Source organism: Amborella trichopoda, chromosome 9 (genome assembly GCF_054954075.1).
Source record: "Amborella trichopoda isolate Santa Cruz 75 chromosome 9, AtrichopodaSantaCruz75HAP2 v2.0, whole genome shotgun sequence".
NCBI classification, from domain to species: Eukaryota; Viridiplantae; Streptophyta; class Magnoliopsida; order Amborellales; family Amborellaceae; genus Amborella; species Amborella trichopoda.
In genome coordinates this window covers 38,975,794-38,998,046 of record NC_142344.1, presented here as the reverse complement: position 1 = coordinate 38,998,046, position 22,253 = coordinate 38,975,794, and the positions used below count along the sequence as shown (strand labels likewise).

The 22,253-nt window shown below is 37.9% G+C and overlaps 1 protein-coding gene across 4 annotated transcripts in view; it reads left to right on the top strand.

The window, feature by feature from the left end:
* The window catches only part of LOC18438886 (Tetratricopeptide repeat (TPR)-like superfamily protein), a 52,315-nt gene extending 31,960 nt beyond the window's left edge, over positions 1-20,355 (top strand). For 2 of the 4 annotated variants that reach the window (XM_006849064.4, XM_088847774.1), the window contains exons 5-14: positions 438-521; positions 702-752; positions 7,190-7,219; positions 7,422-7,484; positions 7,994-8,059; positions 8,158-8,286; positions 14,543-14,578; positions 15,719-15,838; positions 17,621-17,809; positions 20,029-20,355. In XM_006849064.4, coding sequence (XP_006849127.3) covers positions 438-521; positions 702-752; positions 7,190-7,219; positions 7,422-7,484; positions 7,994-8,059; positions 8,158-8,286; positions 14,543-14,578; positions 15,719-15,838; positions 17,621-17,809; positions 20,029-20,139 — 879 coding nt within the window. In that variant the 3' untranslated portion in view covers positions 20,140-20,355. Of the gene's footprint in view, positions 1-437; positions 522-701; positions 753-7,189; positions 7,220-7,421; positions 7,485-7,993; positions 8,060-8,157; positions 8,287-14,542; positions 14,579-15,703; positions 15,839-17,620; positions 17,810-20,028 lie in introns of all 4 variants that reach the window. The other 2 variants (XM_088847772.1, XM_088847773.1) reach the window with 1 other exon arrangement.
* The last annotated feature ends 1,898 nt before the right edge of the window (positions 20,356-22,253 follow it).

Sequence of the window (22,253 nt, the reverse complement as noted above, 5' to 3'; positions counted from 1 at the left end):
TCTTCACTTGAAAGAATCTGACCAAATTATTCTGGGAGTTGAAAGACAATTCAGATAACGAAGATAATATGTGCATATTCCTTTTTTTATTGGAAATTAATATTTTGATTGTTTTTTAGTACTCCACCTTTATCTTTTCTATAACATCCCCATGTATCTATCTAGTTAATGTTGTCCATGGCAGTTCAGAGAATATGTCTAGTACAATCCATGTTCGTCTGATTTCACCTGTGCTTCTAGAAGTTCAGATATTGTGTTCACAATATCCTTTTTATTATTATTATAATTATTATATAAGCCTAGTCCCCATTGACTATGTGGTGAAATGTAAGGACCATGCAACAAAGATTGGATAACAATCATGTTCATTTGCGACATACCCTAAACATGATTTTAGGTTGACACGTCACACTAACGATCCGGGTATTATTTGGTAGGCATTTTATAATTGGGCTATTGCCATCTCTGACCGAGCGAAAATGCGAGGCCGAACTAAGGAGGCTGAGGAATTATGGAAACAGGTGGTGCTCATATCATTCAATGCAATCATTACTTGCTATACTTTTCTTAGAGCAAATTATATAAATTTAAGATCATGTTTAGTCTTCAGCATTGTGGATGAGAACCATACCTATAGAACTTCCTTCTCGGTGGAGAACTTCGTTTCTTTGAATTTTGACAGAATCTTCTTTTTTTTGCAGGCAACCAAAAATTATGAAAGAGCTGTTCAACTTAACTGGAACAGTCCTCAGGTATGACGAACTATGATTACACTTTTATCATAATGTTCTTGACGAACTATGATTACACTTCTATCATAATGTTCTTTGGTTTCATTGGTGTTAGCCCATAGTGAATGTAACTTTGGTCCACTTGATTTGTCTTGCTCTAACCATGATTTTTTATTTAAACAAAAACTAATATTTCTCATAGTTTCAACTTTTTAAGGCTGATGCCTTTTGACTCATTCATGGATCATGAATTTGGCTTGTCAAATCTTCTTTCGAGCCACTTTGATGGCGTTAACCTGTTTGTAACACTTTGGCCAAGAACACTGAGGTTCCTTTTAAATGGGGAACAACATACCTTGTCTTCACGCCTCTCTAAACCAAGGTGAACAAAAATTATTTTATTGATAATTAAAATGACTGTTTAGACCTCTCTAGGTATTTTATTTTATTGAAATATGATTTTTAACTAGAGAAAAATCAATTTCCTGGATTTTTTATTTTTGGAGGTTTTATAAAAATTATTTTATTATCTAAAAATTATGTTTAGGGCATGGGAGGCCCATTGGGCTCATTGGGCCCACCATATTGTGGGGGTGTGAGGGCCACATTGTCACGACCCCACCCCCTGACCCTTGCCATCCCATACCGGAGGGCAACAGAGTTCGGGTCACGTACGTCACTCAGGTGGGAGTGGCATCAACACGTGTTCTAAATGCGAAATCAAAGCAAACTACGAGAAATAAATAAAACTCAGCCAACAAGCACAAAAGACTGAATAATTTAAAACCATTAAATCTTTCATTCAACTCTAAAGTCTTTACAATAAAGTTTAAGGCTTATAAGCCTGACATTCATCTCATTACATCAAAACATCGTGGCCTTGCCACAAAACACCTATTTTGGAGGAAAGAAAACCCGGACAGATCTGAACTCCAAACGCCTGTTATCATCGATCTGCTGCTTGCCACTCGCAGCCAGGCACTATCACTCTACACAAAAGGAAATAGATGGAATGAGCTATAAGCCAAGTAAGTAAATCATTACTCTTGCATTCCCGTCTATATGTATGTGCATAACAACATGGCTTATGGTTCATCATGAGTCACACTGGCTTCACAGAGTAAGGTCATGCATCAGAGTACATATAAATGCTGTATAGAGAGTGTAAGATTCAGTTAACAGTGCAATACTTGTTCTCAAGATGGCATTTACATTTATGCATATCACAGATGCAGTCAGAGATGTTCATATAGAATACTTAGTTTCGACAGACAGAGCAGATTATTTACTCCTGAAGTAGAAGCCACATTGATCAGGCTAATCCAATCCTGTAATTTGTGACTTCTACCTTCATTCAGGAAGGAGGATAATAACAAATGGAGGTCTCATTTCGTTATATCCTCACTCACGCACACATCCCCAACGCGCTTTGAGATTTTTGATAGGCTGTGGCCTTGCAAGACACGATCCTCTCCTTACGCCCGTAGGCTAGAGGGCGTTACACTACCATTGGAGGACCCAATGCGTAATGCCTATGACAACTTGGGGGGTGCGACCCTCCCTATTACTTACAGTCACCTCTCGACTTCACTCCTATCACAGGGGTCGAGGTACAGTGTACTCAACTACCAATGGAGGACCCATTGCGTAGTGCTCATATCATAGATATCCGTGTTCATAAAACAGCATCAGAATATTCACTACCAATGGTGGACCCATTGTGTAGCGTTCATTATACATATCACAGTATTCATATAACAGAATCAAACAATACACTACCAATGGAGGACCTATTGTGTAGTGTTTATTATACATATCACAGTATTCATATAACAGAATCAAACAGTACACTACCATTGGAGGACCCATTGTGTAGTGTTCATTGCACATAAGGCAGTATTCTTATAACAGAATCAGACAGTTCGCTACCAATTGTGGACCCATTGCGTAGCATTCATTACACATATGGCAGTATTCATTATTCATATAACAGAATCCCAGCCTCATATTCACATGGTGACGGTATCAGTATCACATGATAACATTATTAGCATCACAGAATGGCAGTATTAGTATCACATGATAACATTATCAGTATCACATAATGTGGTATCAATGTCACATTTCCTGCAATTTCAGGCAGTGACATCCGATCATAAATAGGGTCATAACTTTCAATTCGTTTGGAATTTAAAGACGGTTCCAAAACCAATTTTACACTAGTCACACTTGTTTTTCAAATGGGGATGGTTTGAAAGCAATTGGATCTCGTTTAACTCCTCAAAAGTTCAAGAAAATGGAGGCATTACATCAGAAATCTGTTATATAGTAAACGTTGTGACATGTCTTTAAAATTAATGCCATATCTCCCAACCAAGAAGGAAGTTCGAAAGGTGGTTAACATGTGATTTCAAGTTAAAAGGACAGCGGGGAATTCTTGCTGTCCTTTTATTTTATTATTATTGTTGTATTTTGATTCTTGAGTCATGGCCACAAAGAGTTTCATGGCCAAATTCTTGAAATCAAAAAGATTCGATGGAGGCAATTACGTGTCTTGAAAGCGTAAAGTGGGATATGTCCTCTATCAGGAAAATCTCCATGATATGTTTACCCAAGACCCCCCACCAGTTCCAAGATGGAACGCATACGAGAGGCAACACTTAAAAGATGATTATTCTCAATGGGTGCGGAAAAACATGCTTTCTAAGCATATATTACTTGTTTCGATGCAGGACACTTATGTATCGAAATATGAGAGTTTGAATACCGCTAAAGCGATAACATGAAAAGTTGGAGGAGTTTGTTGATCCTTCTTTTGTCAAGCAAACCCTTGCTCTAAAGAAGTGCCACGAGCTAAAGATGGCTGAAGGAGCAAAAATTGCAATTCATATGCACGCATTTTGAGGACTAGTACGAGAACTCGGAGCCATCAACATGAAGCTCTCCCGAGCCCATGCAGATTTGTCACCTTTTGAACACTCTCCCGACTTCTTGGGAGGTGTTTATATCATCTCTCTCTTCCCGAGAGAATACTCCCAAGTTAGAGGAGCTTTGTGTCCTTCTCAAGGCTTAGGAAGAGAGGAAAAAGGCACGTGATGCAGCCGCACCCCATGATGCGGTGCATGTGGCTAACTTTAAGCCTAATGCGCCAAGTTTTAAGCAAAAGGGTAAGGGCCAGGCTAACTTTAATAAAAAGAAAAACGAAAATAAGAAGGGAGAGAGTCCGAGAGAGAGCCCAAAGATAAGAGAGAGTGTTATAAGTGCGGTAAGGTGGGACACAGTGCTATGAGGAACTTTCTTTGATCAGGCGAGTCTGACTCTACTAAGTTTCATCTCGTTTCCTGGGAGAGAGTGTGTCAACCTAAGCACTTGGGGGGACTAGGGATTAGAACCTTGAGGAAATAGAATACAGCACTACCCGGCAAATGGTGGTGGCATCTAGCAAATCACAACAACCTTCTGTGGTCCCAAGTGGTACGGTCTAAATACCGTATCCCACAAAATGCTTGGCTGCCGGAGGGTAGAAGACTAACCAGAACTTTTGGGGCTTGGAAATCCTTTATTTCAGCCCTAACTTCATTTCAGCAAAACATTCGGTACCACCCGAGGGGTGGTCAAAGAATTCGCTTCTAATCAGACCTTTGGTTGGGTCACACCCCCCTTGAGGGAAAGGTTCCCCCTGTTATTCTCTCTACCCACCAATCCATCCTCCTCCATCCCAAAAGAGCTCCCAACTTCAGGGGGCCCAACAGTATGGAACCCCCTTTTCAGACGGTCCCTTTCGGACCCCGAATTCCTTGAATTTACTTCGCTGGCCTCCTTATTGCATGCCACTTTCCTGGCCCACTCTAGGCCTGATAGAATGATTTGGATGCCCTCACCATCGGGAGTCTTCTTGGTATCCTCCTTATATAATAAGTTGTTGCAATCGACCACTTACCCTCTTTCCCCAACTTCAGTGGTCTTCAAGGTGTGGTCCTCTAGTGCCCCACCGAAGGTGCAGGCTTTTAACTGGATTGCGGGTTCTCAAAGAGCCCTCATGGTCAATCAGCTACAATAAAGGGGTATCCCAATCCCCAATCGTTGCATTATGTGCTGTTGCGATGAAGAGATTAATTATCACCTTTTCATCCACTGCAATCTTGCCTGTAGCCTATGGGGTAAACTTAGACTCTTTGGTCTGACCTGGGTAACTCCTGCCTCTATACCAGGCCGCCTCCACCTTGCTGTGGACGTTCCTTGGCCCAAGGCAGGCAGACTTTTATGGAGGGCTTCCATAGCGGCGACTATGTGGGTATGGTTAATTTGGACAGAGAGAAACTCGAGGATTTTTAGAGGAGCCAAAAGTGAGTTCCCGGCCCTCTTCTATAGAATCACTTCCTTGGTGATCTTCTAGGCTACCAACCACAAAGCCTTCAAGGGTATCTCGGCCACGGCTTTCATCCATAGATGGGAAAATGTCATCCTATTCCACCATGCCGGGCAGCTAGAGCAAACAATTGTACGCCTCCTCTAGCAAAGCACACCAAACTTAACTTTGACAGGTGTTCCCTAGGGAACCCTAGACTATCTGGTATAGGGGGGGGTTTTCTGAGATTCCCTCAGTCACATTCTAGCTTCCTACTCTGCCCATATCGGCCACGCTGATTCTCAGTTGGTTGAGTCCTTGGCACTCCTCTCAAGACTCATGGAGTATCAGGGATTGACTCATAGATGACCATGACACCAATTTTGGCACCGAAGGACTGGTTTTTGTATATGTTTGTTATGGGCGACTACTTTAAGCCCCTTATGGCTTTCTCTGTACAATGCTGTAATGGATGTTTTCTATTAGCCCCAAATTTTTGTATAGGGTTACCCCCTAGGTTAGTCTATTTTTTGTCAAGTGACCCGGGCTGTGGGTTCCTTGGACTAACCTTTGTACTCCCTTTTCTTCTATACAAACGTTAATTTCAAAAAAAAAAAAAAATATGTTGATTCAATATCAATAAACAAAATGGAATGTGGAAATACATGTGGGTCGATATCTGTTTGAAGATAATCAAACAAATGCTTTATTTCTCTCCCCATTGTGTTGTGCTTCTACACATTATTGATTTTAGGCATTTTTTTTAAGTAGTTCTATCTTTAATGCAAGAGAGAGTAGAACTTAGCTACAAGTCAATTATGTGTCTCATAAAATAAAAAAAAATCGATTGTCAACCAAATAGTCGTAAATTTGAAATCTATGAAAATTTTGAAATACAGGCAGACAATCAAACGTGCACCAAAAAAGACAAATCAAGATAACATACAATCTGCATGTATAGAAAGCAGATAATGTCTTTATTCAGATTTCTAAAAACTTGAATATTCAAATCCTGTTTTGTCAAACATATCCATAGGGATTTGACATTATTAGCATCTTAAATTTAATAAAATCTAGATATCTCATGCGAACGTGCCTTGCTTTCCATGAAATAAAAAAATGGTGTCTTGCGGCTTCTGTTTCAACTTTGTATGAATTAAGCACCTTGCCCAGTTTTAAAGTTATTACTTGTGACATGCCCCTTTCGGATCTTCTTCTAAGGCATCTCCTAATCCTGGTGTGCAGTTTTGAATTAGTACCAGAAAACAATTCAAAGGTTTGCAGTTTTCATGCATAGTTAATGGGATCACCCAACTTGGTGTCGATCCAAGTGATTCCAGTCTCCCAGCGCAGGATCTTAGGTAGATTCTGCTCCCATATGGGGAAAAGACAATCCTTATCCCTTATGGATTGGTCGATATAGATCAAACCCATTGTAGGTTGATTTTTTATGGGGAAATAACTGCTAAATTCATATCTATCATAAAAGATAAAGTTATATTGCTACAAAATGATGTTCTACATATTTTTAAGGAAAAATATATGCTTTTAGCATATGGATTTTAGAGCTTTAGATTTAATTCTGCAATCCCAAAACGTTGTGCTTGAAACCCCAAATATGATTGGATCGAGATCCCTAAAATTCAGGGTGTATGGACAGCAATTCCGACCATAAGGAGCTTCTGGCATATCATGATCCCACGCTCCTGATCCTGCTTCTGCTTACAGCTATGAATTCATTTTTTTTTTATAAGTATTGGATTCCATGAAAACTGGCAGCAGTGCTTCTTTAGTTCTTTTCAGATGGCCCAGGAAGATTAATTTGTTGTGAAACTTTTATGTATGAAAGCTATCTTTGCAGGCTTGTAGCTACTTTGTGAGGACAGTCTGCTTAGCTCTTGTTTGAATCTTTCTTTAATGCAACTTGGAAACCTAGCACTTTCTATGTTACAGTTATTATCCTTGATTTGCTTTGTTTTCAAATTTGGGACCTGTATTGTTGCTACTTTTCTCTTTGACAAGGTGGGCTTGTCCTTGAAGTGATTCAGTATCATCTACACATAAATACTTTTTTATAATATTGTTGCTCTTCTTTTGTTATTGATTTCAGGCACTAAACAATTGGGGACTTGCTCTGCAGGTATGCTCTTTGAAAAGTATATGGTGTTTAATATGCTACAAATGTATGTGACAGCTTTTCCCCAATTACCCACTAACTTTTTATCCCTTGGAGAAAGCTTTTGTGTTACGCCTTTTGCTAGTCTCATACATGTTCATTAGTGATTCACAAGAGAAGTCGTGTGGTTATAAACTTATTCTCAGTTTTGTTATGTGCTATGCAGGAACTAAGTGCTATTGTTTCTGTCCGGGAAAAGCAAACCATTGTACAAACTGCTATCAATAAGGTACAGTAATTATTTCAGTAAATGTTGCTAGTGCTGTATGATGCCAAACCAAAGTTTTGGAAAGAATTCCAAGAGATTTACTATTTGAACCAGTTTTAGATAATATTTTCAATGAGGAAAAAAAAAACTGAATTGTTATCTCATAAATTTAGAATTTGGTCTTTGTACTTTAAAATTATTAAGATTCTACATTCTTAATCTTGGTAGTCTTATAGCTTACTGACCATGACCCCAAGGTTTCATATCCCAGAACTGGCGTTTCTGAGGGGATTTTGTTTTAGAACAGCTACTACCTTCACCATCAGAAAAAATATAAGAGGAAAGAAAGTGCATTCTTCTCTGCCATCCTCCCATTCTCATTTATATTCCCTAAACACTTTTGCTAACTCAGCTTAGAAGTACTTGAGCCTCAATTTTTCCTCTTCGCATTAATGAAAAGCAGCGCCCCCTGTTATTCTGCTTATTGAGTTGTTGCTTTTTATATTCAATCATTTTTATTTACTTTGCAGTTCCGTGCAGCGATTCAGTTACAGTTTGATTTCCATAGGGCAATATACAACCTTGGCACTGTTTTGGTGAGTTAACTGGTCCAATATAAGATGAGAAGCGTGCAACTTAACTAAGGTGTATTATATATTGAATGTCCATGGTTGAGTTTTGATCTATTCTACAGTATGGTTTGGCAGAGGATACCTTAAGAACTGGGAGACAGTTTGATGCCAAAGAGATCTCCCCTAATGAGCTTTATAGTCAATCTGCAATATACATTGCAGCTGCCCATGCCTTGAAGTCCAATTACTCGGTAAATGTTTTTTCTTTACAATTGATAACTTTTTAATGTGGATTTTAGGGACAGTAATTCAAATGGACCTTTTTCTATATTTTTCCTTGAGTTTCATCTTAACCCAACTCTTTTTGCAAATCAAGTTCATTTATGCGAGCTCCTCCAAGTTACTTTGTTAAACGGTAGATTCCACATTTAAAAAACCATGAAATTGACAAGATAATTTATTTTACAGACGTTCTGTGATTTCAGATGACTTGTTCTGAATCTTGATATAGAAATATTGGTTGGGGTATTATGTATAGATTCTTTTTAACTGCTCATGATATCTGACAAGGTGCAATTCATTCATTAGTCTTTCGGAAGATGTTTCATTCATAGTGCCAAGAGCATCATATGGCCACCTCAGCAGGTGAACATTTTCCAGATGTGATTCATCTAAATATGGTTGTGGTTTGTATATAGTTACGCGAATTGCGTACCAAGATCACGATTCTGCAGTTCCCAAGATGAAACACGAATCTGGAAGATAGGAATCACGTTTCTTAGTTTCATGGAATGCATTCCAGATTAATATCTGAATCTCGATTCTTGAAAGGTTGTCTAGGTTCCATATCACAAAATCTGCGGTTCATAGTTGCACAATAATGCGATTCAATGTGTGCAAAACGTTGATTCCAATTTTTTAAGAATCGTGAATCCCTGTTGTTTTGAAGCGAGTTCCACATCATCAAAAGGCACAATTCTTAGATGCTCTGAACAATCATGTTCTAATGACACGGAATCAAGATTCAAATGCAAATGTTGAATGAAATATATTAAAAAATTGTATGTTGAGGGAGGAGCTCCAGGAGCCGATTCTATATTATTGGAGAAGTTCTAGGAACCTTTTTGGATCATGTTACTTTTGTACAAGGTTAAATACCCATGATTTAGGTTTTAAGACTGTGATGTTGTGAGAGCCAAAAAGCCTTAATAAACTTTCGAGATGAATCCATATACAATAATCTCTGTCATATTACCCAAAAGATTTATCAATCTATAAATCACAAAGTGGGTGGCAGTCGCACCTCATGGTAAGGCGTTTGGGTGGCAGCCCTACCTCAAGGTAAGATGTTTATATATGATGTTGCAATAACCAAATGCTTATCATTGATCATATACTATACCAAGTAAATGATTATGTGGGGCATGTTTGGTGGGTGATTAATAAAATTCTTATTAATGATCATCTACGATACTAAGTAAAATGCTTATCACTCATTGTCTCGTTGTGTATTTGGTGGGGCATGGACTTAAACCCCCAAAAGAAAAAAAAAGGATATGGGTTAACGGTGATCAAAATTCATGGCCACTTACAGTATTTGGATTTTGAGGAAAATGCAACATCTTGGCCTTTCAAGCAAATACCAAGGTATTATCTATAGTATCTGCTTGGTTTTACATAGATAACTTGGGCTAAACATAGTATGTCTATACCCCATCATTTATGTAAAACTTTAAATCTTTTCTCGCAAAATACTTTTCTCCTATATTGGAGTGGATAGGTGCACAATTCTTGAACTGTGGGAATCTCGATTCCCAATTGATGGGGATAATGATTCCAGTAATGTAGGAATCACGCTTCCTATTACCTCAGTTTGCGATTCTAGAAGTCGTTGTATGGGGTCATGTGCGATTCCTGAAAGGTAGGAGACTCGATTCCAACACGATAGGATACTGATTCCTACAAATAAGAATCATTGTGCTTACAAAAAAGGGTCAACTTTATCCATCAAATCAAAAAGGAAAAGAAGATTTATAAAGAGTTGTATGTTATCCATAGGGTCATATTACTAGATGGATTCAATCTCCTCTCTGCCCATATTCAGGCTAAACATAAGTTGCCAACCACCCTTTCCAATCCCTACCTAGACAAAGCACATAGTAGGTAGAGAGACCATTTATGGAAGACGAGATCCGTAGGGCTGTGATGGACCTCTAACAACACAAGGCCCCAAGCCCAGGTGGCTACCCCATCTCCATATTTAAAAAATTATGGGTCACTCTTTCCCTTGATATCCTTGCTCTTCTTGCATAAATTTTACAAATGGGCATCACTAATAGAGGGCCGAATGCCACATTTGTAGTTTTGGTACCGAAGCTTGAAGGTGCTGAGAAACTGAACAGTTTTAAGGTTATAAGCCTGTTCTTACAAAATCCTGTCCAAAGTGTTTGCCTCCTGCCTGCAAGTGCTAACACACATCATTTCTCCCCACTCAGGGACCTTCGTCCAAGACCGACAAATTTTAGATACAGTGTTGGGAGCACATGATTGTATCCACACTAGACACCATTCCACGATCCCAGGTCCTGTCCTGGAACTGGACTTGGAAAACAATTATGACCATGTCAATAGGGACATCCTTGATCAAGTTTTGCACATTATGGGTTTCAGAACGAGATGGAGGATCTAGATCAAGGGGTTTATCTCATTGCCATGGTTATCGGTATTAATAAATGGATACCCTAATGGTTTCTTTGCGCTACGGGAGGTCTCTGCTAATGAGATTCCCGTCGCCTTTCTTTTTAGAAATCATGGCTGATGTCTTTAGCAAATTGATCTCAAACCTGTTTGGCAATCTGTCCCAAGCTTAAAGTTGTCCTGAAGGGACCTCATATCTCCCATTTAAAGTATGCAAAGAAACCCTGGTCTTCTGCAATGCCAAGCTGGACAAATGGACGAATTGACAATTTGTGGTTGTCTAGATGCTTCGAAGTGTCAACAGGGCTCGAGGTCAATACGGCAAGAACTAAATTATTTGCAGTCAGTCTCTATGCTGGAACAGTCTCAGTGTTGGGCCAAAGGTTGAGAGTGATCTAACCAACACTTATAATGTATTTGGGTCGTCCGTTCTGCATTGGCAGGTTGCGAAAGGCCCAATGGGACTCCATAGTTGAACACTTCGAATGCCATCTTAATGCCTGAAAATGCATATTTTTGTATCTAGGAGGCAGAATCAGTTTGACATAGCCACACTATTTGATATTCCTGTCTATTGCATGTCCTTTGAAAATGCTTTCTGTTGTTGTCAAGCTCTTTGAGCAAAACTGAGAAGTGGTTTCTTGTGGTTCCATGCAGGTGCTAAACCAAAGTTTCCTTTCGTTAAGTGGGTTATAGTTTGTCGATTGAGAAGGAGTGGGGAGTTGGGTATCAGAAAACTTGTGCAACACTGTGCACCCTGGAAAGTCATGGTGCCATTTCACGAACCAGGAGGGCCACCCGTGGCTAAGGGTGGCAACGGGCCAGGCCAGGCCAGAAACAAATGAAGGAAAAACAAAGAAAATAAAAAAAGAAAAAAAGAGGGCTGGCCAGGCCGAACCGGGCCAGTGGCCCAGGCCCTACTTTTTTAGGGCCAGACAGCCTGGCCCTTTACCAGCCCTAACTGTGGCAGCAAGTTGTCCAACAGAGTTATGGCATTGACAGCTCCTGTTGGTTTCCAAGGGAAATGACCAGTGGATCTGCCTTCGGAGTTTCGAAAGGGATCATTTCATCCCATGTGGAATTTATCTCTAAAATTGGTTTCATTGCAAAACTAGGACAATGATCTGGTTGTGGAAGGACCTTTGTTGCGAAAGACACCCTGCAGTCCCTCTACCCAAAACTATTCTCACTGGCTACCACCCATAACACCACAATTGGCCAATCCTACAAAGTCATTGGAGGACAATTGGTTTGGACTCCAGGTTTCAGGAGGAAACTGTTGGGCTCAGAGACTCTGAAACTTGTCTCCTTGCTGGATCTCCTAAGGATGCACTTTATCTTGAGAATGGAGAGCACAATAAGATGTTCTGGGTTCCTGTCACCCCTGGTTCTTTCTCAGTGAGGTCTTTCTACCTAGCTTTCAGACATGCAAACTCAGAAAATAACCCTTTGGTAATAGCCTCGAAAACTTGCTTCTCCTAGTTCCCCTAAAAAATCCAGGCTTTCAAGTGGCTGGTCCTCGCAAAGAGAGTCCTCACAACTGACCAGCTACAGCGAGAGGTGTCCACATGCCTAACCACTGTGCAATGTCTAGGGAAGAAGAAACTATCAGTCATCTCTTCATTTATTATTTAGTCTTGGGCCCCATCTGGTCCTCCACACTCTGATGATTTGATGAGCTTTGGTTGCTGCCCCAAACAGCCCAGCAACCATTTGGGGGATTTTTTTGGCCCCCTTTCTCTTCCTCTGTTCTTTTCCTATGGAGCGCCACTCTTTTGGCCATGTTTTGGGCCATTTGGTTGGAATGGAATGGTAGTCTATCATCTCTACTGTGAGATTTGGCCTAGAATCATAAAGAGTTTAGTTGTTGGGCTTCAGCAGATTCTGAAGAAAACTGGAGCGCAATCCCTAGGAACAAGCTGTTGACAATTATGTGATCCAGTCATTTGGGTTCCTCCAGAGCTCAGTGTTGTCAATCGCAACTTCAACTGATGCTCGCTTGGCAACCTCGGCCCAACAGGGGTTGGGGAATCTTCTGAGGCAGCATGTCCCAAATGTTCATCTCTTTTTACGGCGATGCTGCATGTTTGCTAAAGCACAGGTCCTTCTACAAGGTATAGAACTGTTGGATTGCGTCTGAAGTTATCTTTTTGCTAGTGGTAGGGGATTCCAAGAATGTTATCTCTTGGGCTCAAAGTCTCCTCCCTCCCTATGGAGGTTGGAACCGATTTTTGATGAAATTTGTGACATCAGGACGCACCTTTATGTTACCTTTAAGCACATGTAGAGGAGGCCAAAGCAGCAGCAGATGCAAAGGATGGAGCTTCACCTGAAATTTTGTTACAATCCCAACCTAACCAGGGATTCATACCTTGTAACTATTGGATCGGTTGTGCTAATTGTCCTTAATAGGAAGAATCATATAATAAAAACGGGTAGGAGGCATTCTTCCCCACTGATTTACCCCAAAAAAAAAACAGGGAGGAAGAATTGTATAAGGGCCAGAGCTTGTAGCTAAACTTGTACTTTAGATACAACACTGTAAATTTTCCTAAAAAACGTGTTTTTTTATACCCTTTCTTCAATTGCAGTTGTGGGTCCCATTATCATACCTTTTGTGATTGATGGTGCTCTCTTTATCCAGTAAGCATCGATTAGACGAGGAGATCCATACTAGGTCTAATAAGGGTGAGGACTTTAAACTTCTCCTTTAACCTGTCCGAAGCTTGGTAAGGAGGTGGCATGCGTTAGGTAGGCAGCTTGCGTTAGGTAGGCAGCCAGCGTAAAACTTTGCTACATCTTATCATGAATCCTGAACCTATGTTTGCGATCAAAATCTAATTTACTTGATTTTATTTAGCAATATAAAACAATTAAATTTCCTTATTTTCACTTTAATGGTTATGATTAACTAGATTTTGTCATTCACACTTAGACTGTGTAGAATTATTTGATTTGTTGTCAAGTAACACATATATCCCACAATTGTGACACATCTCACATGGGTCGAATTCTGAGCTTCGCCAGCAGTTTTGTATATTTTTGTGGGGATCTGTGTGAATGTATTCCAATTGCCTCAGGACAAATGCCCTGCTACCTGACACCTTTTGAGATGTTTGAAGTCATAGAATATTGATCGGAAATGATCAATTTATTCGAAAGGGTATGTTATTGTTGATGGTAACTTGGTGGATCAATTTATTCGAAAGGGTATGTCACACGTGAACTCTCTGTGTAGAATTCACTTAGCTTATTATTTGTGTTTTTGGACTTAATTAAGTGTAAGCATTCCCCTCACTGTATGAGCCACACCTTGGTCCGCTTCACTTCTATCTAATGCAGATCTTTATGTAATTATGTGGTTCATGTAGATGACATCCATGTAATGGAAGGATTTCAGTATATCCATTTTCGTTTGTGATTTTATTTTCCTCTGGTTTTTGCATTCTTAAGATTTTAAGGATTTCTGTTGTACATAAATGCAAATACAAAAGTAATTCATCCTCCGGTAGAATTGTTCTGGAATTTCTGATACTTAAAGCCCCGTGAGTGGTGAACTCATTTTAAGACATTTTAGCTTCTTATTACTTTAGTTTGAGATTTCTGCCTCAACTTCTTTTATCTGCATTTTATCCTCAACTTTAGTAACACATGAATTTCAGACATTTAAATGCCTAAGAGCTTCACTGGTATGCATATTATTCTGCAGCTTAATCAAACAGTTTCAAAACATACTTCTTACCAATATACTATTATCTTGCTCTCTTCTGATAGCGCAAGCTAACTTTAGATGAACTCTTTGTCATGTAGGTTTACCGCAGTGCCTTGAGGCTTGTTCGTTCGATGGTCAGTGACTTGACCCAATGTAGAGCAAGCTGTTGGTTATTCTTAAAATATGGTTATTCTTATGCAAGACCTTCCATTGGTTTTCCTGCATAATTAATCTTTATTTTCGTGATTTTGCATTGTTTTAATACATTGATATTGGAATCAATAGCAACATATGAATCAAGCTACTGAAAGAGCTGTAGATGTACAATAAAAAAAAGGATAGAGCTCTAGATGTAATCCCCAGATGCTATTAATAATGCTTAATAATCATGCATAGAAGTTATCCACATTTGGCAAATAGACATGCCACGGGGTTTTAGTATCATGTACTTTAGTCATAGTTTTGTTTATACTGACTGAAAGAGGAGCTTTATCTGTGTGTCTTAAAATTCACCTTCGTTCTTGAGATTTTAGAGTTTTTCATTTCCTGAAATACCAGGTTCCACAATGTCCTGGGACTTTTAGGTGTTATACTACTGGCTGCAAACCACATAAAATAGATGTGGGAAATATTGACTGCTATACACATGTGGTTCTTTGTTCTCATTGTTGAAATTCTACTATTGAGATCAAGAATCATTTGTCTTGTATCTTATTTGTCTCATTATAGTTTCATGAAATTATACCGACAAAAAGAAGAAAATACTGCATCTATGTTGTAATGTTTAATCTCTTTTATGACCTTTTCATCTTTACAGTATTTAGTTACCTTAGTTTCTTGCTACCCAATATGTCGTTCATCTGGACACAAAAAGATGCCCATTTCTGTATCCCATTCGCTTGTATCTTTCTATATGAGGAATCTCTCTTGGAAATTCTATTTTCCCGATTAGTTACCTCTCTTGGAAATTCTCAAGGACTTCCTATTAAATGCATGCTCAGCTTTTTCTTACCTAATTCTGCACCTCGCACATTCTTGATTTCTACTCAAGCTAAGTTCAGAATATTCCGGAGTTTTTGCATTGCTACATACTGATCAAGCCAGTGAGGCATGTTATGGGATTTATTGTTGAAATGCATCACCTAGATGAAGGGATGAAATAGTTTATATTTCCAGAACAAAATTGTGAGAATTTGCATAGATAATCTATTTTAGTTTTTTGTCAAGTTATGCCTGTCTTTGTTGCTTCATTGATGCAGTTAACTGTTTGGCAGCTTCCTTTGCCTTACTTAAAGGTGGGATATTTGACCGCACCACCTACAGGGAACCCAGTTGCCCCCCATAATGATTGGAAGAGATCCCAATTTGTTTTGAACCATGAATGCCTTCAACAGGTAAAACTTTCTGTCGCATTGGAAGCCCCTGCTCTCTCTAAATTACTTATTGTAGTCCTACTCCCGTAAGATGGATGATATGCATTGAGTGAAGGGGGAATGTTATTTTGACCATTTAGTTGTTTTCAAGCAGTCCATACTACATACCCATACACAATCATGTCATGTGAACAGCAAGTTTGCATCCAATCTTTTTTCGTTCAATGAAAGCTACATAGTCTCTATTTATGATTGAGCCTTTATCCTGCATGTCATTTTACTTCACTTGTCAAGCCAGAGCGTGTATGTAACTACAAATTTTCCATATACACTATTGTATTTATTTCTGTCATTTGACTCTCTATAAATCAGTTCCGCTTTTGTTTTTATTCACCCTTCATGGCACCAATTAAAAAGGAACAAGTAGTTCGATGTACAGCAATTTCTAATATTTGGTGAGAAATATCTGATGTTGAGCAAGTGTTTTCTGTTGTCTATTTTCAATGCCCTTTTTGGACTTCTATTCTGTAATTGCTTGGGCAGCTTAATTGATGGTGTTTGAATTTGCATTGCATGCTACTATGTTTCTTCTTTTGTTCTTTTGCTTTCGAGTAGACCCTGTCCTTGTGAGAATTCTTACTTCATGAGTTGTAGGGAGGGACTTATGTCCCCAAAAACAGAAACTAAAGCTAGTATTGGATTCAAAGCTGGTGTTGAAGATTATAGATTGACTTCGACTTCATTCACATTGCCAAAATTGTTAAAAGAGAAGGTCCCCATAGTCCCATTTCTTCATTGTTGAGTCCTTTAGATTCCAATATATTGCCATTTAAATATAGGACCCGGTTTCTATGTGGCCAAGCCCGCCGCATATGTAGAAATGCAGGCTTCTTAATAAATCTATTTTTGAGATGGATTTTAAGACTTAATTTTTAAGGACATGTAACCTCTAACAGAAAGATCATGAATATGAAAAAATAAATAAATTTTAAAAATTAAAAATAATAAGTCTAGTAATAAAACAATTGGACCGTTAGTTTTCCGCTTGAAACAATTTTTCTTTAAATATATGTATTACTAAAAGTTGCCCAGAAATACTACTATTCTATTTATGTGAATGTGCTGAAGCAATACTTGATTTTGAAGCATATATAGGATGTGATTCTCAAAACTTAAGAGTGTGGAATGATTTCAAAAGATTAATGTGTGCCTAGATGGTAATTACAGATAGAGTAATGATCCAATAGGACCTTCCCCTACTCATGTGTGTAGGACCCCAAAGGATCACCATTAAAGTTGGCACAGATCTCTAGAAAAGTTATCATATGGGTGTGGGACTTGATTTTTCTATAGATCCGTGCCAAATTTAATGGTGATCTTTTGGGGTCCTACACACATGGGTGGGGGAGGGTCCTATAGGATCATTTCTCTTACAGATATACCAAATCCCATCTAAGCTAATGCAAATTATTTAACAACTCTAATGCAAATTATTTAAAAGCTCTTATATGTAGGATATATTTTCCCACTGTCCCCTCTTTACTCGCACCCAGGTATCAGACTAAACCAGGATGATGGAACTCAAGAAGGGGGGGTTTGCATATGAAACATTTGGTAGTCAATAATGGCTTTAAGGAACATATCCAATGTGAGGATTATGTAAAAGATAGGAAGGATATATTAAGATTGTCAGAGAAAAGAAATGTGAGACCCTAGAGTCTTTTAGTGACTGCCATGTACTTCTCTATATGTATTAATTATTTGATAATACGTGTGGATAATAAAAAAGACTACCATTTGCAGGTAAGCAGGGGTGAGCCAAAGCAATCCACACAGAGTCCTTCAGCCATGTTAGCAAGCACCACACATATTGAAAAACCTCTCATCAAAGTTGATATTCTTGATATTACATCAATATCAGCATGTGCAGATCTTACATTACCTCCAGGCGCGGGCCTTTGTATTGATACAATACGTGGGCCATTATACATGGTAAATATTCTCTTTTACTCCTGTCAGTCTTGAACATCCGCTTTTTTCTTTTTTCCTCGAGAAAAGAACAAGGAGAGTGAGTTTGGCTTTCATAATCCGGTAGTACTCTTTGAGTTGTGCGTCATTTGTTTTCATATGTATTGCACATCCATTAGCCTGGTACTAGAAACTTCTTGATAATTGTGAACAAATGGAAGCAAGGGTTCCTTGAGTTTTTGAAGTCATCATAGGGAAAAGGGATTGTGAGCGGCTGGGCCTGCGGAATAGTATAGGCCAGAGGCTCAGGTGAAACTTTAACAGATCCGATGACCAGAGTCCATGGAACTGTTTCATTTTCAATTTTATTTTTGTAAATTTGATTGACCTGAAATTCTGGGGACTTGTGACCTTCACCTAGGTGCACCTAAAAAAAATAAAAAAGAAATATTCTAAAAGAGAAAGACCAAACGTCGTCCCTATATATATATATATATATATATATAGGGAAAAGATGTTGTGCTCTCAGGTGCCTACTGCTACAGTAAACACCCACGGCCCAGATAGAATCTGAGCAGATTTAACTATCGCGGATGTTCGATAGTGTTTGAATTTTAATTTTTTTACTACAAATTCAAATCACTTGAAATTTTAGGCTTGTGTTCTTCAAAAATAAGCGAATCTACAAAAAATATATACAAAAGAATTTACATGAAATAAATTGACCAAAATACCCCCGAATTTTTTTTTACGAATTATTATTTTTTTATATTTTTATTAAGTGCACTTTGATGAGAAGAACACAGGCTTAACATTTTATTTGGATTTGTAGAAGAAAATTTAAATTCAAACACTATCGGACATCTGTGAGCATCAGATCGGCCACAGAATGAACCAGATTCAATCTGGGCCATTCGCGTATGGGCGTGCAGCTGGGAATAGTGCTCTAGCCGACAACTATAGTGTAAGTCCAATTCTCCAAATTGAATCTGGGCCGATCTGACGGTCACGACTGTATTTCGTAATATAATTTATTTATTTTTATAAATTTAAATCACATGAAATTTTAGCCGTCTATTCTTTTCATCAAGGCACATCTAATAAAAATATTAAAAGAATAATTCCTAAAAAATAAATGGACCAAAATACCCCTAAAAGTTTCAGAGGTACTTTGATCATTTTTTTGGGAATTATTCTTTAAATATTTTATTGCATTCCCCTATTTTTAAAGAATAGACGCTAAATTTCAAGTGACTTGGATTTGTAAGAAAAAACTAAAATTTGAACATGAAATGCAATTGTGACCATTGGATTAGCCTAGATTCAATCTCGGCTATTGATATAGCCATCAGCTGGTGGGTTGTTCCAATCTTTTCCCTATATATATATATATATATCGAGAGGGAGGGAGGGAGAGCAAAACTTAAAAGTTGCCCATGAGTGAATTTCTATCGCATTTACTCAGACTTATCACTGTTTAAATTCCATCAGACGACCACTATAGTCATCTCATAGATCTACCGAATCAACTTGACTCAAAATTTTGAGCGCATGCAGATCTCACTTCGGCACACCCAAATAAAATATAGAGTTATTACCAAAAAATAAATTGGCCAAAAAAGCTTGGCAACATTCATGGGGTATTTTGGTTATATTTATTGTTTGAATTATTTTCTTTAGGTGCATCTAATTGAGGCAAATGTATCCCCAAAGTTTTATGGCAATTTGATACGTAAAAAATAAACAAAAATTCAAACACAATTGGACAATCATGTCCAATTTGGATCGCGATTAGCTTGTTAGCTAACTCTCTCTCTCTCTCTCCCTCTTTTGTTGTGTGTGTGTGTGTTTAGTCCAATAAACGTCTGGCCATTTCTGTAGCAATTGTGATGGACCCACAAAGGCTCCAAATAGTGTTCAAATCAATCTCATTCAACTAAAAACAGAGTTGGAGATATCTAAAATGAACAAGGACTTGGAACTTCGAAAGAGCTCCATATCCCAGCACCGTCCATCAAATGGATGATCCAAATTGGGTCTTTTTGATTTGGAGCATATTGAGGTTTAAATCAAAAGTTTTTGGTTATTCTGAAGGAGACTGATTTTCGGTCTCCCAACCAATCTGGTGGATTTGAGGGAGGGACTATCACTATAGTATTGGCCCTCGTCATCATAAAATATTCTTCATAGTGTTCTCATATTCCTGTGTTCTGAAATTTATCCTCTCAAATATGCGGTTTCAGGTTGCTGATACGTGGGAATCCATGGATGGGTGGCTAGATGCAATTCGTCTGGTGTACACCATCTTTGCACGTGGTAAAAGCGATGTTCTCGCGGGTGTTATAACAGGCTGATTCATTGATAATATTGTAGTTTATCGGAGGATGTCGTCTGATTAACTAATCGCTCAAATTTTCTTTGCAAAATATATCTTGGCAATTTTCTGTTGAGTTATTTTTTCTGTTTTGGATATAAGTTTACTAATGTATTAGCATTGTGAAAGTGTCATCACTCAGATGTTTGTCAAAAACCCAACAATACAAGAGATGTATGCATCCATTTTCTTTGAATTTCCATGCCAAATTTTTATTTTTATCTCTTACTTAAGGTTAAAGGTCCAACTCTGCACATCCCATCATGCTTTCGGAATGCAAGGCTTAAAAGAAATTGGTCCTTGCATATCTAGCAGATGAAGGCTTAATTATTTTGTTGGCCTGATATCAATGCCTATGATTTTCTATATATGCTTTCTCACTGACCAGAAATTTATATAAACTGAATCAACCATGTTAACAGGCATTGACTGTATTATCTGCCTCAATGGATTTGCTGGTATGTCTAATATGAGAGATCTGTACAAAGAAAAAAATTAGCCATGATTATTGAAATACCTTGACAATGTGATGATGTATGCTGAAAATTTCAACAATATGCACATTTGTTGTACGGACTATTGACGGGGTACAATGTAACTTACATGTTTGTCCTTGAAACCAAACTGTTTATGATCTAGGAGAAAGTTGGCTGCTTTTATTTTTCATTGAAGGTAACAAATTTGGCGTCTTGCACTTTCATCTTTAACAGCATAATATCCTTGTCATGTATTTATGGGGCAAATATGGGATTAGCCCACTAGTTCATATGAACATATGAGTTTAACGGTTCAGATTGAATCTGGGTCGAATTGACGATCACTTATGTTCGATAATGCTTGAATTTTATTTTATTTGTCTACATATCCAAATTATTTGAAATTTTAAGTGTGTGTTCTTCTCATCAAAGTGTATTTAATAAAAATATAAAAAAAAATATTTGTGAAATAAAAAATGATCAAAATACCTCTCTAAACTTTTTAAGGGTATTTTAGTTAATTTATTTCATGTAAAATATTTTTTTGATATTTTTAGAGGATTCATCTCTTTTTTATAAACACACGTATAAAATTTCAAGTAATTTGGATTTTTATAAAACAAATTAAAATTCAAACATTACTGGACATTTGTGATTGTTAAATTGGTTCAGATTCAATTTGGGACGTTGGGCTCATATATTTTAGCTATTGAGCTAATACCATCTTTTCCGATATTTATGCTTGTTGATATATAAGAAAAAAAGAGAGAGAGTGAATAGTAATTTTGAAACCCATTTCCCTATGCAGCCCCTTATTACATGAACCGGTCTGAAAAATTTGACCATTTCTATTACATTTTGCTATTTCATGTTGTCATTTCATTTCTTATCAAGAAAAAAATATATCATGTCTTTGGGGCGTATTTCACCATGCCCCTAGGGAGCACCCTCCGTGCGATTAGTATTAGGCAGTAGAGATTGATTGGTGTAGCATTCAATCAGACTGTTCCAACTCAACTCCCAAGAATGCCCCCACTTTACGAGGAACAGGTCACTTGCAAACCTTTCTTTTTTCTCGAATATGCCCACCTCATCCTGTCATTACATAGTAACACGTACCATGATTTAACAGAGAAACCCATCAATTTCAAATTCCCATGCAACCTTATTTCACCATCTTGGGAAATATAATTCTCCTTTAAGTGCACTTAATAACAAAATCGAAGGCATAAAGAAAGCACATTCCAAAATTTTGGAATTGAAGATAAAGATAAAAATTTGAATCGGATTTCCAACTTTTTTAGAATGTTTTTATCCAAAAACATTCAAAATAAAAGGGATAAATGTATACAAATTTTCAAAAAAATTGAATTTGGATGCAATATATGGAAAGTTTTTTTAACCATTATTTTAGAAAAATTCATTAAAATGCGCTTTTAACATTTTCACCAAAATAATGTGTTTTTTTCCCGATATTTTCAAAATCATGCGGTTTAAAACATATTACAACAAAACAAAGCTTTGTAGAAAAAGTCACTTTTTTAACGGCTACTTGCTACTAGATAGAGTAGTGGAGGATTTAAGTCTTACATTAGCTACATGGAATGAAGAAGTCAAG